Genomic DNA, 16754 nt, shown 5'->3' with positions numbered 1-16754 from the left:
TTATGAACGACCCGAAATTTCGGTCAAATATTGCTTAGAACGATGAACAATTTCGGTGACATTTTTATCAGAAAAATTCAATACCGATAATTTCTCAGAAAACTACTTGCTTATTTTGCAATTTACACTTTTCTCGAACTTTAAAATTGTTGTGCATTTCACTTACGCTAGCCGAATCTTAATGGAAATGGAGACAAAAACAACATAGCCGATGATGCGAATAACAACACTGAAGATCTAATCAAACCCAATTGTCAGAAACAACAAAAACGATAAACAAAATATGGCAACAAAAAAGGGTAGATTTTCGGCAGGAATAACCGAATTTAAACCAAAAAAAATTTCGGCAAGAACAACAAAATCTCATCTTCTTTCATACATTTCAACCAAAAATATTAGTCATCCTCAAAATCTTACTAGGAAATCTTAATACTTAGTAAAAGAAACCATGAAACTCTAGCAAAAACCAGTAAGATCTTAGCTACCTATAGAGCTAAAGAGAAATCTACTTCTATGAGTACGTAATATTCAAGATCTAAATCTACTTACTAAGTAAAACCTTAATACTTAGTAACATTCTAAACCCTAGAAATCATTAAACAAAATCTCTTGAAGCTCTTAATACATCTTCTATGGGACGTCCAAAACAAGTTTCTTCATCCATTAATCCTCCCAAAGAGAGGTAAACACATTCTAAACCCTAGAAATCAGTTAATTTTGAGCCCTAAAACATATTTTTCATCACTTCTAAACATATAAGAGTTGTTTCCATGTGTTTTAGGGTTTAATGATTAGAAGAAAACAAAGCTTTGGAGAAGAAGGTGAAGAAAAGAAGAACCACTTGAAAAGAATAACCACTTGGAAGGAGTTTAGGATTTAGATCCAAAGAAAGATTTTGTTTAAGTTTATAAAAATTCATTCTAAATTGATTTATAGGATCTTCTAAAAATTCAATTTTTTTAAACTCCAAAATTGGAAGCCCTATAGCGACAAATAGAAATAAAAAAGTCAATCTCAGTTGACCAAATTTTTAGAAAATTTTTATTCTCCGAAGATTTTTCTTTATTCCCCAAAGTCGCGGCCTGAAGCTTATGGTGATGGAAATTTGGAGGTCATGACTAGAGAAAGAAATAAGCTCATGATGTTCTTTTTGGAGAAAGTTTTTCTCTCTTAAGATATCCGTCTTGAGATTCTCCAATTTTATAGAAAAATTTAGTCACGTGTTTTCTCTCTGCATATTGTTTTTCTCCTCAAGTGGCTCAAATTCAACGTAGTTGATGAGAATAATCAACCATTTTGAAAGGTGGCCTTGATTCTAGGATACATGTATTGGTGGCCAACGGGTCATGTCGTGGCGTGTATAATTGGTGGCCAACGGGTCATGTCGTGGCGTGTTATACACGCCACGGCCACGGTAGGCACGATTTTGAGCCGTACCGTTCCATGTCGTGCCCAGATCACAAAGGTCTGGGCACAAAAACGCCCCATCGCAACGGTCCAACCACTTTGAACGAAAGTTGCATTGGGTTCGAAGAACACCCACTTGGACTAAATTACTAGCTTCAATCCCATATTGCAAATAATATTGCAAAAAGAATTGTAGGAAATAGACTTCCAACAAATTGCGACATCTCCCATCATCTTTTAGGTTGAAGAAATAATATAAGATATTATCCTCTGCACTATGTTTATGAGACATCATGAAACAGAGGAAATACTTTTAGACAATATATGGTACCCTGATAAACCTTCAACTTTGTCGAAGAAAAAACAATAAGATTAGAAAGGGACCCTAAAGTCCTAAACCATAACCTTAAACAAAACACACGATTTTAAGGACATTATTTAAGGTCGCGGCTTTGGGGAATAAAGAAAATTCTCGGGGGAATAAATTCTCGAGGGAATCCAGATTTTTTTGAAAGTTCTCCGGGGAATAAATTTTTATGGGGAATACAAAATACATTTTTTTGAAAGTTCTCCTCCATCTCATCTGTTCTCTCTGCTACTTCATCTTCCCGCCACCTCATCATCTTCTCCGGCCAAGGTCGTCGGCCGGCCAATTTTCCGGCCGGCGACCTTCAAACATAAAAAAAAAATTAAATTAATTTTTTTTTCTCTCTTCTCTCTCTCCAATTTTTTTTTTCCTTTCCTCTCTCTCTAGAACAGATCTAGAGAGAGAGTAGAACACGAACAGACCTCCATTTGCTTGTGACTCATCAAACCCATCATCTAAATCATACAAATTCTGCAAAACTTCATTACCCATTTCTCTAAGATCTAATCTCTCATCTAACTCTAGATGAAAAAATATCTCAACTCGTTAACACAGCTCCATCAATTCCAAGATTAGGTATTCCTAGTAATGAATGGTGGTCTGAAGCATTACATGGTGTCTCTGGTTTTGGAAAAGGAATCCATTTTAATGGTTCCATTAATGTAGTAACTAGTTTCCCTCAAGTTATTTTAACTGCTTCTTCCTTTGATACCCATCTCTCGTATAGGATTGGACAGGTAAAAATTAATCAATACCCTAACTTTTAAATCATAAATTGTCTTTTAAAAAGATTGAATATTTGGGTTTTTATTTTTTGAAGGCTATTGGAATGGAAGTAAGAGCAGTTTATAATGCAGGACAAGCAAGTGGAATGACATTTTGGGCACCAAATATAAATATATTTAGAGATCCAAGATGGGGAAGAGGGCAAGAAACACAGGTGAAGATCCTGGTCTGATCACTGATCTTCACGAACAGACCTGACCAGGTCTGTTCGTGAAGATCTAGTCTCTCTCTCTCTCTAGATCTGTTCTAGAGAGAGAGAGAGGAAAGGAAAAAAAGAAAAATTTTGGAGAGAGAGAGAGGAGAGAGATTTTCTTTTTTTTTTATGTTTGAAGGTTGCCGGCCGGAAAAATTTGTCGGCCGGCGACCTTCGCCGGAGAAGATGATGAGATGACTTGAAGATGAGGTGGTAGAGAGAGGTGATGAGATGGAGGAGAACTCCAAAAAATTAGAAGTCCCTTAGCAATAAAAAAAAACATAAAAGTCAATCTTGTTTGACTAGTTTTAAGAAAAGTCTTCATTCCCCGGAGAATTTTCTTTATTCCCCAAAGCCGCGGCCTTATTTAATTTGCCATAGAAAAACATATAATCCTCGATAGCTTCTTTTCTTTCAGAACACTTCACCCAAAACCTAAAGCTCCAAACTCAAAGACCTAAAACCTATATCCAAAATTAATAAATCTAAACCTATGACTTGTACCTTAGATTCAAAACCTACAAAACCAGAATTTATAATCGAAACTTAACTACGAACCTTAAAACTTTAATCATTGAAATCGTATAAAAACCCACCTAAAACGTTGGATAGTTTATTGAGAATCAGGCACTAGATCAAGAAAGCATTTGAATTGTCTAAGCAAAACATGTATTGTTCTTCCAAAATTGAACAATAAGAAAGAATGCTGGGTAATGCTGAGATCGACACGATTATGAACAAAATCTTCATTTTAAGCAAAATTATATGTACTTGTGACTACATTTTGGTTTTTTATAGTAAAGAGCAATTTATCAATTAGCCATAGAAAAAATGTTTTTCCCGTGTCAATATGAGAACTAACATAGTCGATTTCTATTTTGTTGAATACAATATTTGAATATCTTTTGGATTGGTGTGAATTCAAATTGTCAAACAAATGTCCAATATTGAACTGGGTGATAGAGACATATAACACAATTTATTTTTAAAAAAATAAATCGCGTACATGGATTCGTCACGAAAGCAAATAGCATATTGTTCAGAAAAACACATGAAAACCAAAATATATATTGCTCTTATCGTGTAACAATACGGTTTGTTGGGAAAAATACATGAACCATAAATGTAAGTTGAAAACTATTAATGGATGTAATAAAACAAACTTTAAACTTGAAAAACATTAAAAGAAAAACATTAGTAATATGGTTCTCACCCATTTTGGAAGAAGTTATATGAAGAAGATGGTTGAAAACTATTGCTTGATGCAAAAACACAAAGCCTAAACAATGAAAAACACATAATGGAAAACAATAAGAAGAATGGTTGAAAGTTATAAATAAGAAAGTAACCCACTAGTTTTATTAAAGTTATAATAAAAACAATAAAAACACTAGTTTTATGAAAGTTATAATGAAAGTTATAAATAAGAATGGAAAACAATAAAAACACTAGTTTTATGAAAGTTATAAATAAGAAAGTTATATTAAGAAGATGGTTGAAACCCATTAGTTTTCCACGTCAAGTTTTGATAAAATTGTTAGTATTATATTTAATTATGGTTCTCCACTATCCAAACATAGAAATCGTGTTATTTATGGCTATCCCTTGTAACCGAAAAAAGTGTTTTGATTTGAACTCCCCACTACGCACTTCTATTAACTAGTCTTTTACCAGGATTGGAAACTAGGTATTAGTCACAATCTAGAAATGCTACCCGGCCCGAATATTGTAGCCGACTTGGTCCGGAAGATGACGTGGGATGTTCTAATTGGTCATGCGTTTAACCCTCTACATAGACTGTCTAATAAGAGACGAACACGTCGTCATTCGGACCAAAGTCTGTTTAAAAACTTGGGTCCACTAGCAATTCTCCAGTCAATATTAGAATCGGATTCCTCGCCTTATTCCAATTATCTTGCTACTCCTTTAAAAAAAACCCTAATCAATCATCATCTCTTGTTCTCTATAAAAACACCCAAAAGACCTATCTCTCTCTAATATCTGAAACCAGTCTCTCTCTCTCTCTCTCTCTCTGTGTAGAAATTAACAATGTCGTTATACAAAGTTGCCAAAGCTACACAATACCTTGTGATAACCGGTTATGGAATAGAAGATGTGAAACTAGCAAAGAAAGCATGGGTTCTCCCCGGGCAATCCTGCAACATCTTCGACGTTTCTCCGGTCAACTACACGTTCGACGTCCAAGCGATGAGTTCGGAGAAACTCGCTTTCGTCTTACCTGCAGTTTTTACAATCGGCCCGAAAATCGAAGAACAAGAAAGTCTCATAAAGTACGCGAAACTTCTTTCGAGTCACGACGGTCATTCTAACCATGTTAAAGAACTTGTTCAAGGTATAATTGAAGGTGAAACTAGGGTTCTTGCTGCATCAATGACTATGGAAGAAGTTTTCAAAGGTACTAAAGAATTTAAAAGAGAAGTATTTGACAAAGTTCAACTTGAACTTAGTCAATTTGGGTTGTTAATTTATAATGCTAATATCAAACAATTAGTTGATGTTCCTGGGCATGAGTATTTTTCTTACTTGGGTCAAAAGATTCAGAATGAAGCTGCAAATCAAGCAAAAATCGATGTTTCGGAAGCGAAGATGAAAGGTGAAGTTGGAGCTAAATTGAGGGCAGGTCAGACTGCTCAGAATGCAGCTAAGATTGACGCGGAAACGAGGATTATAGCAATGCAGAGACATGGTGAAGGACAGAAAGAAGAGATTAAGGTTAAGACTGAAGTTAAAATATATGAAAACCAAAGGGAGGCTGAGATGGCTGAGGCTAATGCCGAGTTGGCGACGAGGAAGTCTAAGTGGGCTCAATTGGCACAATTGGCTGAGGTCGAATCGGTTAAGGCTGTGGCTATTAAAGAAGCTGAGTTGCAAAGGGAAGTTGAGTTGAAGAATGCTTTGACTCAGACTGAGAAGCTCAAGGCTGAGTTCCTCAGTAAGGCTAGTGTTGAGTATGACATTAAGGTATTTTACTATTTTACTCTCACTTCTTTTCATTAATCATATCAACCATCTAACCACACTTGGGGAAAGGAAATTCAATAATGTTCATTTCAACAAAAAAAAAAAATTCAATAATGTTCAATGGGTGCATCTCTAGGCCGCCCCGCGAATTGGGGCGGTCCGACCCTCGCTTAAACAATAAGGATTAAGCCCACTCTGAGTGCCCTCGGATTCCCTATTCATGGGCCTTGGACTGCTCACTCAGAGGCCCACGGGTAGTGCCGAGTGAGGATTGGACTAAATGCAAACCGAAGGTAGCACCTATAGAGGCACCCATGTTCAACCATGAGAAAAATATATATCTCTTAAAGAAGAGTTATTCTATTGATACAACAATTATATAACATATATACCATAGATTCTAACTTTGTGGTTAATATTTTCGTTAACAAGTTTTGGAAGTATAAAAACAATAAATTAATGAACACGAAGTAAATCGACCGTGTTTATAGAAAAGGAATGTCTGTTTGATGTAATTGACTTGTATGAATAGTTTTTTGGAAAAAGAAAGGGAAAAGTAGAATAGGAAGACGGACAATTCCAACAATTTTAAGGTTCTCTCGCGTTGGCCGAGTTAAGCCGAGTAACTCACATGCCCACCACCTGACTCGGTGGTTCGGCTGAGGATCAGCTCGGTCTACCCCTGATCCGTAGCCGATCCCCAAGTAAATCGATGGAGTGTGGATAAATTTGATACTCAAAATAATTCTTTGACATATGAGATTGAACACTGTTACCTTAATAATTGATTATGAAACCTGCAGGTACAAGAAGCAAACTGGGAGTTGTATAAGAAACAGAAAGAAGCAGAGGCAGTGTTATATGAGAAGGAAAAAGCGGCCGAGGCTCAAAGACTTGCAGCTGAGGCACAACTCTACGCTCGACAACAGGCTGCGGACGGAGAACTATACACCAAAAGAAAAGAGGCAGAGGGTTTGGTTGCATTAGCAGAAGCACAAGGCATCTACGTTCAAACTCTATTAAAAGCATTCGATGGAAATTATGGTGCATTAAGAGACTACTTAATGGTTACCGGTGGAATGTTTCAAGACATTGCTAAGATCAATGCAACTGCTGTTAAAGGGTTGAACCCAAAGATTAGTATCTGGACTAATGGTGATTCTTCTTCGTCTACTAGTTTAAGTGGAGAGAGTGGTGTAGGAGCCATGAAACAGATAGCCGGAGTTTATAAGATGTTACCGCCGTTGTTTCAGACTGTGGAGGAGCAGACTGGGATGACTCCACCAACATGGTTGGCTCGTTCTACTGGTGATAGTAGCAATTAGATACCATCTTAATCTACCACTACTTTCTTTAGTTGACAATCATTATTAGGGGTTTGGTTTTGGTTTTTAGTTTTGATTAAGTAGCTAGCTTGGTTTATTTTCCTTTAACAAACAAAACACATGGAGATATGAATTTATTTTTTGCGACGTGGTTGGCTCGTTCTACTTGTGTTGTCCAGTTACGTCTATTTTGTCTTCCAACATGATACAGCAACAGACTGCCCAGGCAGACCCTGGGCAGATCTCCGACGTGGCTTGGCACGTCGGTCATTTTGCCCGGCTAGCGCCTGAGCAGTCGTAACAACCATTAACATCACAAAACAAGTATAAACCGTCCTATTCCAAAACAGATGTAACAGCGTTTACCTTTTATTTGCAAAATTAACGGAGCTTTCTGAAACTATAAATTACAGATTTCTTATAAACATTCCACTCCAATGAACTCAAAAACTTGACATAAATGTTAATATGAGTTTTACGTTTAGATTAGATCTTTCTTCCTAAGTTGGAAAACAAAACTTTGATAATATGAAAAATCTGAGTATGTACTTACAGCTGACCTAATTGCAGAGACCCATTGAGAGGTGGAGAAACAGATCTACCCAAAGTGAGCTTTTTATGTATATTATTGACTTGATTTCTTATTTAGCCGCATCTAGATTGATGTCGTCGAGCCATAATACTATCTGCTGAGTGTTAGGTCTCGATTTAGGGCACTCGCTTAAACAAAGGCAGGCCATTTCAAGAACCAATAACATTTCCTTATCATGGTCCTTACCATATATAAATGGATCAAAAACCTCACTTTCCCTCTTCTCAATCCTCATCTGACGAACCCATGATATCAAATCACGACAACCCTTTGGTCTGCACATATCCATCGGTCTCTTACCTGTGAGAAGTTCCAATAGTACGACCCCAAAACTATAAACATCCCCTTTGAAAGTGGCAACTGAAGCTAAACCATATTCTGGAGGGATATATCCTAAAGTTCCAACTAGGTCCGTGGAGACGTGTGTGTCGTAAGGGCGTATAAGCCTTGCAAGCCCAAAATCAGCTAAGTGGGCTTGAAAGCTTCCGTCGAGGAGGATATTACTTGATTTGATGTCACGATGCAAAATTTGGGGCCGACAAAATTGGTGCAAGTAAGCCAGTCCTCTTGCTGCCCCTTGAGCTATTCGAAGTCTTGTTTCCCAGTCAAGTGAGGTAGCACCATCACTTTTCTCATGTAACCAGTAATCTAAACTTCCGTTCTCCATGTAAGAATAAATTAAAAGCTTATCATCTTTGCATCTACAATAACCTTGAAGGAGGACAAGGTTCTCATGTTGAGCTCTAGAGAGAGTCTCGACTTCAGCATTGAACTCTCTATCCATCTGTCCGCAGTCACCTGAAAGCCGTTTAATTGCAACCTTTCTTCCATCTGGCAGGATTGCTTTGTATACCAAACCGAAGCCTCCACACCCGATGATATTTGCTTGATCAAAGTTGTTTGTGGATTTCAAAAGATCTTCAATAGATAGCTCTTTAGTGATATCAGTGCTTTGGAACAAGATCACCGATCTCGATCCAAACATATCCGAGTCTTTATCAATGAAATCATTGCCGTTTTGTTCAAGATCAACTTGTTTACGATTTTGAATCTTATTCACAGTCAAGAATACGAAGAGGAGAAGCAAAAGCATTCCTGATCCAATCCCAATAGCAACTCCAATAATACTGCCTCTTCTTTTTGGTGTTTTTCTCGTTAAGACGGGAGAATTCAATGGAATGCATGAGTTAGAGTGCTGAGGGCAAAGACCTGGGTTTCCCTCGAAACTCGAAGGTGGGAAAGTAGAAAACTGAACCCCTGAAGGAATCCTTCCAACTAATTGATTAAAAGCAACACTGAACTTCGATAAGAAGCTGAGGTTAGTGAGTGAGGAAGGTATCGTTCCAGAAAGATTATTATGAGACAAATCCAAAGTCTCCAAGTTTGTCATACCCGAAAGTTCAGCTGGAATGGATCCGTCTAGACGATTCCATTTTAGATCAAACAAATGAAGCTTCTTTAAACTCCCAAACTCAGGCAAGAGCGGCCCACTTAGCATATTGAAACTCAGAACTAATGACGGAGGGAAACTCATAACCTGATTATACTGAAAACTCTGTGGACTTCCATTGGTTTTCGTGAAGAACGGGAAGTCAACCGCATCTTGCAATGAGATGTTACGACTGATGAGACTCTGAAGTTGGGTTAAGTCTTTCGGGATTTCCCCGGACAAAGAATTGTTTGACAAGTCCAAGTAAAACAGAGAATTCATCTGACCAAACCAATCTGGAATTGTTCCACTTAAACGGTTCCAAGACAGATCTAGCAGTTGCAAATTAGTCGAACCAATTAACCAATTTGGAACTGAACCAATTAAACCACAATTTGCAATTACTAGAGCTTTCAGTTTGGGAAAGACTAGATTCAGATCAGCAGGCATTTCTTCAGACTTGAAGTTTAAGGTAAGAACCAAAGTTGTTAAGTTCTTACATTGTTGTAGAACTGAAAGAGCAGACGCAATATTATGTAGACTAGAATTTGATAATGAGAGGTAAGTAAGAGACTGTAAATTCTTAAAGTTCTCGGGTATTTCGCTATTGAACTTATTACGAGCAAGATTAATCGTTGTTAGCCCACGGCAATCAGCAAGACTACCCGGAAAAGGCCCATTGAACTTGTTCGAACCGAAATCTAAAGAAGTTAAACTAACCATGGATGTGCAATTAAGATTTATTGAGCCATTTAGAGAATTGTTCCTAAGATTAAGGAATTGGATTGTGGGTGAATTTGATAAAGAAGTGGGTAAATTCCCAACAAACAAATTTGATTGAGCTGAAAATCTTCTTAGCTTTCTTAGGTTATAAAACACATCAGGAAGATTACCTGAAAATCTATTCAAAGAAAGATCTAATTGAACAAGATTAGAGAGGTTACTGATTTTATCACCAAGTAAACCTGAAAGCAAGTTATCTTGAAGATGTAATCTATTCAAATTCTTTAACAAGAACAAATCATCAGGCAAATTACCAGAGAGAAAATTAGAGTTTAGGTAAAGTTCTTGCAAAGAAGAACAAGTTCCAAAACCAACTGGAAAATTTCCAGTGAAATTATTCATGGTTAGGTTAAGAACTTGAATTTGAGTTGAGTTTTTGCATATACCTGTATTGAAAGGACTAGTGAAGGAATTGTAAGAAAAATCCAAGAAGCTTAAAGAGGGTAAATCAATCTCCATAGGAATTGAACCAGATAATTGATTAAAACTCAAATCAAGAATCTCAAGTTTCTTTAAAAGAAATAGTTTTGATGGAACCAAACCTTTTAGATAATTTTGTGAGAGATTTAGGGTTTTCAGTTGATCTAAATCACCCAAAGATTCAAAGATAGTTCCCATTAATTTCTTCTTCCCTAGGTTTAATCCAATAACCCTTGATGAAGAATCACATAAAACCCCAACTAATTTACAACAATTTGAAGTAGAAGATAAAGAACCATTCATACCTAATCCCCAAACTTCAACCCTTGAATCTAAACCCTTTAAGAACCCTTCCAAGGCTTTAAGATCATTGGAGTTGCAAGTAAGATTTTGAGAATTCAAAACTTGAACTTGAGAAATAATTAACATAAGAAAAATGAAGCAAACCCATAAATTTTCAATACCCATATCTTCAAATGAACTCTTAAATCCAACAAATCTATTTCTTCTCCAAAATTAAGAAAAGAACAAATGGGTTTTTTCTTTTTCTTTCTAATTTCAGTATAAAAAATCTTTTTTCAGGAAAACCCCATTTTTGTTTGAGCTCTAAAGATTGATTTCAGGTCAGACGATTTCTATGTTCCAAGTTGTTTCGTTAAAGAAAAAGAAGATAAAATAATCAAATGAGAAAACAAAATAAGAAAGGTTGAGTTTTTTTTCAATTTTAAAAAGAACAATGGGGGATTTGACTTTCAACATTTTGACATCTGATTAAAGAATCCACTGCCAATGTGCGCTTTTAGAGAAAGAAAATGAGGAGAGAGAGAGAGAGAGACGTTTATTTCCAAGCAGTCGTTAGTGGGAGAAAGAGACAAAAAATTGTATTTATGACTACACGGAATGAGGATGACCCGAATTACTTTACCCGCTATGACCAGATAGAATCAAGTAGAGATTGTCTCTTTGGGATAAAAAGTCAAAGGCAGCACTTTGCCAAGTTTTCTTTCTGCACTTTGCCAAGTTTTCTACTATTTTGTTTGTGAAAGCCCTCACTTTTGGGAAATAAAAATAGATTTATTTTGGGAATGGGTAGGTCTGGCCCAAAGCCATCAAAGCAGTTGCTTGGGACCTGGATTTATTCGTTCAGAACTTTTGGCAGATCTTCAAAATTTGTAAGACCTTTCAAGTTTAGTGTTGTTGGTTTCGAACTTTTTAAAAATTTTGAAGTTTTGTGTTATTGGTTCAAACTTTTATTTAAGAACTTTAAACTTTCGCGTTATTGGTTCAGATCTTTTTTTAAGGACTTCAAAGTTTAGTGTCATTGGTTTACAACTTTTTTTAAGAACTTTGAAATAACGTGTTACTATTTTTTATTAAAAATTAAGAACTTTTAATCAAAGATCCAGCACAAAACTTTTCGAAACAAATTTACTCATAAAATGGTCAAATTCAAATATCTACCTGTTCGGGTGGATCTTTAAAATTCAAAGATCTACTCATAAAAATTGACCTTCGAAGGTCTTTTGAGATCTGCTTCAACAGACCTTCGAAGGTCTGTCGAAGGTCTGTCGAAGCAGACCTCCGGCGAAGGAAACCCCAGTCAGCGGCTTTTGAGAGAGAAATGAGAGAAAGGAAAGAGAGAGAAGAAGAGAGAGAAATGAAGAGAGAGAAAGGAAGAAGAATTTTTTTTTAGGTTAAAGGTGGTCGGCCATAATTTTTTATTCCGGTCGGCGACCATTCGCGAGAGAAGAGAGGTGAGGTGGAGACGAGGTGGTGTGATTGAGAAGAGATAAGGTGAAGTGGGGGAGAAAGAAAGAGGTAATGTGGCTTTTATGCCTTTAACCTTTTTTTGAGAAATAATTTCATTTTGGTCCCCGGGGATAATTTCGTAAAAATTTGGTCCTTAGGGGGCAAATCGAACTGTCGGACACTTATGAAAAAATTTGGTCCTTAGGGGACAAAACGGAATTAATCCAGAAAAATATGAAAAAATTTCACACACGTGTTTCGTACATGCACAACATCACACACGTTTTTCGCACATACACAAAATAGCACACATATGTCTTGCACATAGACAAATCTTTTAGGCCAAAGCATCTCATGGTTGGAGTTGAATTTTTTTTCGGTAGAGCCCTATAACTAAAAATAGTTGATTGTAGCCTAAGGCTCTCATGGTTGGACTTGCTCTAACTTTACCATCCAAAAATAATGATGTCTAGCAAACCTTAAAGTAAGTTAACTCTAATGAAAAATGTAAGATGCACCAAACACAAATCTTTTTTTAACTTTTATGCCTCGAACACTAATTTCTTAAATTTTGATCTCTTAACAGTAGTTTTGTAATTTTTGTCATAAATATTCAAAATAAAATAAAATAATTATTTACATCAATAAAATACATTTACATAAACGGCGAAGAAACCCTCTTCGAATCAAACAAGTAAAAAAGATTTCAAGTGAAAATCTCATTATGGTTTTGCTTGAAGCTTTAAAACCCTCGAGGGTTCTGGAACCCTTGATCGTGAATTTTTATTAGTCAAAAAACGTGTGATGTCCCAGACAATAAATTTTAAAAAATTTTGATGTCCCAAACACAAATTTCTTAGATTCAGATGTCCCAAACACAATTTTCTTGAATTCAGATGCCCCAACACTAGTCTTGCAATTTTTTTCAAAAAGATCAAAAGAAGAGAAATTTAGGATGCGCCTTTGGATAGTAACGTTTTGTTAATCCAAAATTTTAGTTGGGAAAAATCATGGATGTCCACCATTATTGTCACTCTTTTCTCTCACAACTCTTGCAAAGGGAAGGGTTCTCTTTCGTCGGAATCCCTATTGTCTGAGAAAAAGGGAAGAAGTTTTTAGGGGAACCCTTCCTCGAAAGTTTCAGACCCTCAATGTTTTAAAACAAAATCATTTTTCTTCGTCTAAGATCAAAGGGGTTTTAGAAAAGAGAAACATTTCCTTCGTCAGATTTGTGAGACGAAAGACAAATAGAGACCGGGAGAGTGAGACCCACATTCGAGAGAGAGATTCGCGGAGGGTTCATGAAGAAATCCTCCTTGAGAGGTTTAGACCTACGACCAAGGATTTCAGAACACTTGAGGGTTTTAAAGCTTCAAGTGAAACCATATATGAGATCACATAAACCTTTTCAACTCATTTGATACGAAGAGCTAGGGTTTCATTAACCGGTTTTTATACATTTATTTTATTTATATAAATAAAATTTTCCTTTTTATTTTGGATATTATTGATTTTTTTTTTTTCGCAAAACTATTTTTAGAGGATCTAAATTTAATAAATTAGTATTTGGGTAGGGGTGGGAATCGGTCTGGGTCGGGCTGGTTGGGTTCATATCATCAATCTGGTCGGCCTTTAAAACTCTATGTTCATTCGGGTTAAGGGGATGTCCTTCGATCAAAGATGCAATCCGAGCAATTTGTCGGATAGGAGAATTGATGAAGAAGATCATCAATTGTCCGGTTGATTTAGGGGTCGTAGTGTTTAGCTAGAAACCAACTACGATCGTCGAATTACGAAGTAATTCGCGGCTAACTTCGACTGGATTCTACATCGGGTTACACATAAGAATGTCTATTTGATCGGATGATATGACTAGTGGGAATGAGACATATAATCCTGGGAGAGTCCCATAAACATGTCTCATTGGCCTAAAACAAGTTTAGGCAAATATAGCACAAAAGGCCCAAAAAGGGGGTTTTGGGTCGGGGGCAAAAATGAGACTTTTTGGGCCCGGATTGGGGCCGGCAATGGCTGGCAGGTTCCCCTAATGGGGCCGGTCAGATCTGCCCAATTTGGGTGGATTTGGACGGCCACATCTTTAGGAATTTGGAAAAAGAAAGTAGTTTATATTTTCGACTATTTCCTTAATCTTATTCAAAAAGGACTTTTTAGGAATCTAATTAGGGTTGAACTCTAACTAAGAACTCTATATAAGGTCTCTTAGGGACTTGAATAAGGTGTGGAATTTCTCAATAAATTTTCTTACTCTACCACATCAAGTAGAGAAGAGAAACACCATTGGAGACTTATCTAGCTACAAGGTGGGGGATCAATAGATCATTCAGGTGTCATGAGTAGAGGAGCAACACGTGGAGCTCTTGGTCTTCGCATTCGATTGGAAAGGTTCGAGAGAAAATTAGCGATTAAGGTAATCCTAAACTCTTAGTTAATTATTAGCTTATGCATGATGATCTTGGGACCATACTAGTGTTAGACATGAGATGTCTGAGATTCCGCTAAGAACACTAGGTGACACCACAACCCTACATCGGGTTCTCAGGCTTAATCAAACGGGTTATTTTAAAAATCCTAGTGTCCAAAATCCGTTCAAGTCCGTCAAACCTTTCGGATTTCTAAGGAATCGGGCGGTCGGGTATCGGATTTTACACCAAAATTTTGAAATATCTCGGTCGAAATGACCAAAATATTTCTATCAATGGCTACGGAAATTTCCATGGAAACTGAAACTCAATTAAGTTTCTCTTAACAATGCCTTGTCAAAGGGCACCTCGAACAATAATATGTGTATATATATATATATTATATATATTATATACTTAAACTATTTTTAACATATCAAAGTACATTTAATCTACTTTATGAAGGATATAGTCCTTCGATCTGGAAGGAGATGTCCTTCTGAATGAGTGTCCTTCGACCAAGGTGGAAATGCGTACAATTTGTTAGTTAGGATGACGATGACTTTATCCGCAAGATCATCTAGTCTGGTCCAATTAGGGATCGTAATGTTTAGCTAGAAGCCGCTTACGATCATCAGATCACTTCGGTAATCCGCGGCTAACATAGACCGGATCCTATAACGGGTTACACCAAAGAGTGGTAGCTTGATCGGAGAGAGTTGACTCATGGAAGCTTGCCTATAGATGAAGATAATCCAGTCTGATAGTGCCAAAAGATAGAATGAATCTGGCTCGAAAGAGGAGACCCGAAAAGTGCAAAACCCACTGGGTGGGTGCCCAGATCACATCCGATTAGGGGCAACCCATGACCGACCGTGTGATGTCAATGGGCCGGGCATATCAAGTGTAGGGATTTACACCCTTCTACTAGTGTTTATAGCGGAAATATGACATCTAATGTCTACACTAGTATTCCCAGGATCACATGCAAAACTAGTAATTAATCTAATGGAGATAGTAGATTACCTTAATCGCTTTTCCCTCGAACTAGTTGAATTGATTGAAGAAGACCAAGAGCTTCAAGTGTAGCTCCTCTACTTGGGACACGAGCAATCAATTTGATCTCCCACCTTGTTGTATAGCTAGCACACCAATGGTGGTTGGAAAAGAAGAACACCTTCTTCTTTGACTAGATAGATAGTTAATGGGAATTAGCTCACTTTCTCCTCTCTACTTGATGTGGTAGAGTAAGAAAGCTTAGAGAGAAATTCCACACCTTATTCTCTGTCCTAAGAGTGTTTATATAGAACCCTAATAAGAATCCACCTCCTTTTAGGTTTCCTAAAACACCCTTTAGAATAAGATTTAGGGAAATAGTCGAAAATAGCAACTATTGATATTTTCTCAATTCCCTAAGGAGGAGGTGCCCAAACACCACGAAAATTGGCAGATATAATGTTTATTATATCAGCAACTAACCCTCCAAAATTCAGCCCAATCCGAGTCCTAGAAGTACCCGAACCGGTCTAGGCCCAAAAACCCTGTTTTTGGCCTTTTTGTACTATCTTTGCCTAATTCCTTTTTAGGCCTATGAGATATGTTTATGGGACACTCCCATGATTATATCTCACTCCCACTAGTCATATCCTAGATCAATTTGTCACTCTTATGTGTAACCCGTTGTAGGATCCGATCGAAGTTAGCCGCGAATTACTTCGTAATTCGACGATCGTAGTTGGTCTCTAGCTACAACTCTACGATCCCTAAATCAATCGGACTTGATGATCTTCCACATCAATTGTCCTATCCGACAAATTGTTCGCATTGTCACCTTGGTCGAAGGACATCTCCTTCAACTCCTTCATCAAGCCCATTATGGGATGATATGGATGGCCATAGCACTTGGAGAAACCCATTAGGGTTTCGGGTCAGAAAGAGTTCTGACTGTTTACTTTTTCTGGGACTCTTATGGAAACCTAATTGGACCCAAATTCTAATTAGGGTTTCTCTATATAAGGGTGATTAGAGAACAGACTAAGGGATGGATTTTTCTCGAGAGAAAACATCATCTCTCTCACAATATACAGCTTATGGAGACAGAGGGTTTTAGAGAAAAAGCTCCCAATCTATCTATGGAGTCAAAAGAAGAATAGTTCTTCTTCTCAACCTTCAATGGAGTTCTAGCGGGCATGAAAGAAGGGAGATCAAGTTATTGACTCGGGTGTCTCAAGTAGAGGAGCTACATATGAAGCTCTCATCTTCTTCGGGATAAAGTTAATGGATTCTAGTTCGTGGGAAAGC

The 16754-nt window shown here is 37.1% G+C and overlaps 1 protein-coding gene and 1 pseudogene across 2 annotated transcripts; one reads left to right on the top strand and one right to left on the bottom strand.

Annotated features, from left to right (window-relative positions):
• Positions 1 to 4688: 4688 nt before the first annotated feature.
• Positions 4689 to 7207, top strand: LOC147548516 (flotillin-like protein 4). The gene is made up of 2 exons (XM_086668587.1): positions 4689 to 5735; positions 6539 to 7207. The coding sequence occupies exons 1-2, from the start codon at positions 4803 to 4805 to the stop codon at positions 7058 to 7060; spliced, it is 1455 nt and encodes a 484-aa protein (XP_086524713.1). The 5' UTR covers positions 4689 to 4802; the 3' UTR covers positions 7061 to 7207.
• A 202-nt stretch (positions 7208 to 7409) lies between these two features.
• On the bottom strand, positions 7410 to 11138 carry LOC147548515 (phytosulfokine receptor 1 pseudogene; annotated as a pseudogene). The gene has a single exon (XR_015237466.1). The product of XR_015237466.1 is annotated as a phytosulfokine receptor 1 pseudogene (transcript).
• Positions 11139 to 16754: the final 5616 nt, after the last annotated feature.

Source organism: Eschscholzia californica, unplaced genomic scaffold, assembly GCF_041429995.1.
Source record: "Eschscholzia californica isolate CP2 unplaced genomic scaffold, dmEscCali1.0.p SCAF_3, whole genome shotgun sequence".
NCBI classification, from domain to species: Eukaryota; Viridiplantae; Streptophyta; class Magnoliopsida; order Ranunculales; family Papaveraceae; genus Eschscholzia; species Eschscholzia californica.
Note: the sequence above shows the minus strand (reverse complement) of the source record. Positions and strands in the feature narration are given on the sequence as shown.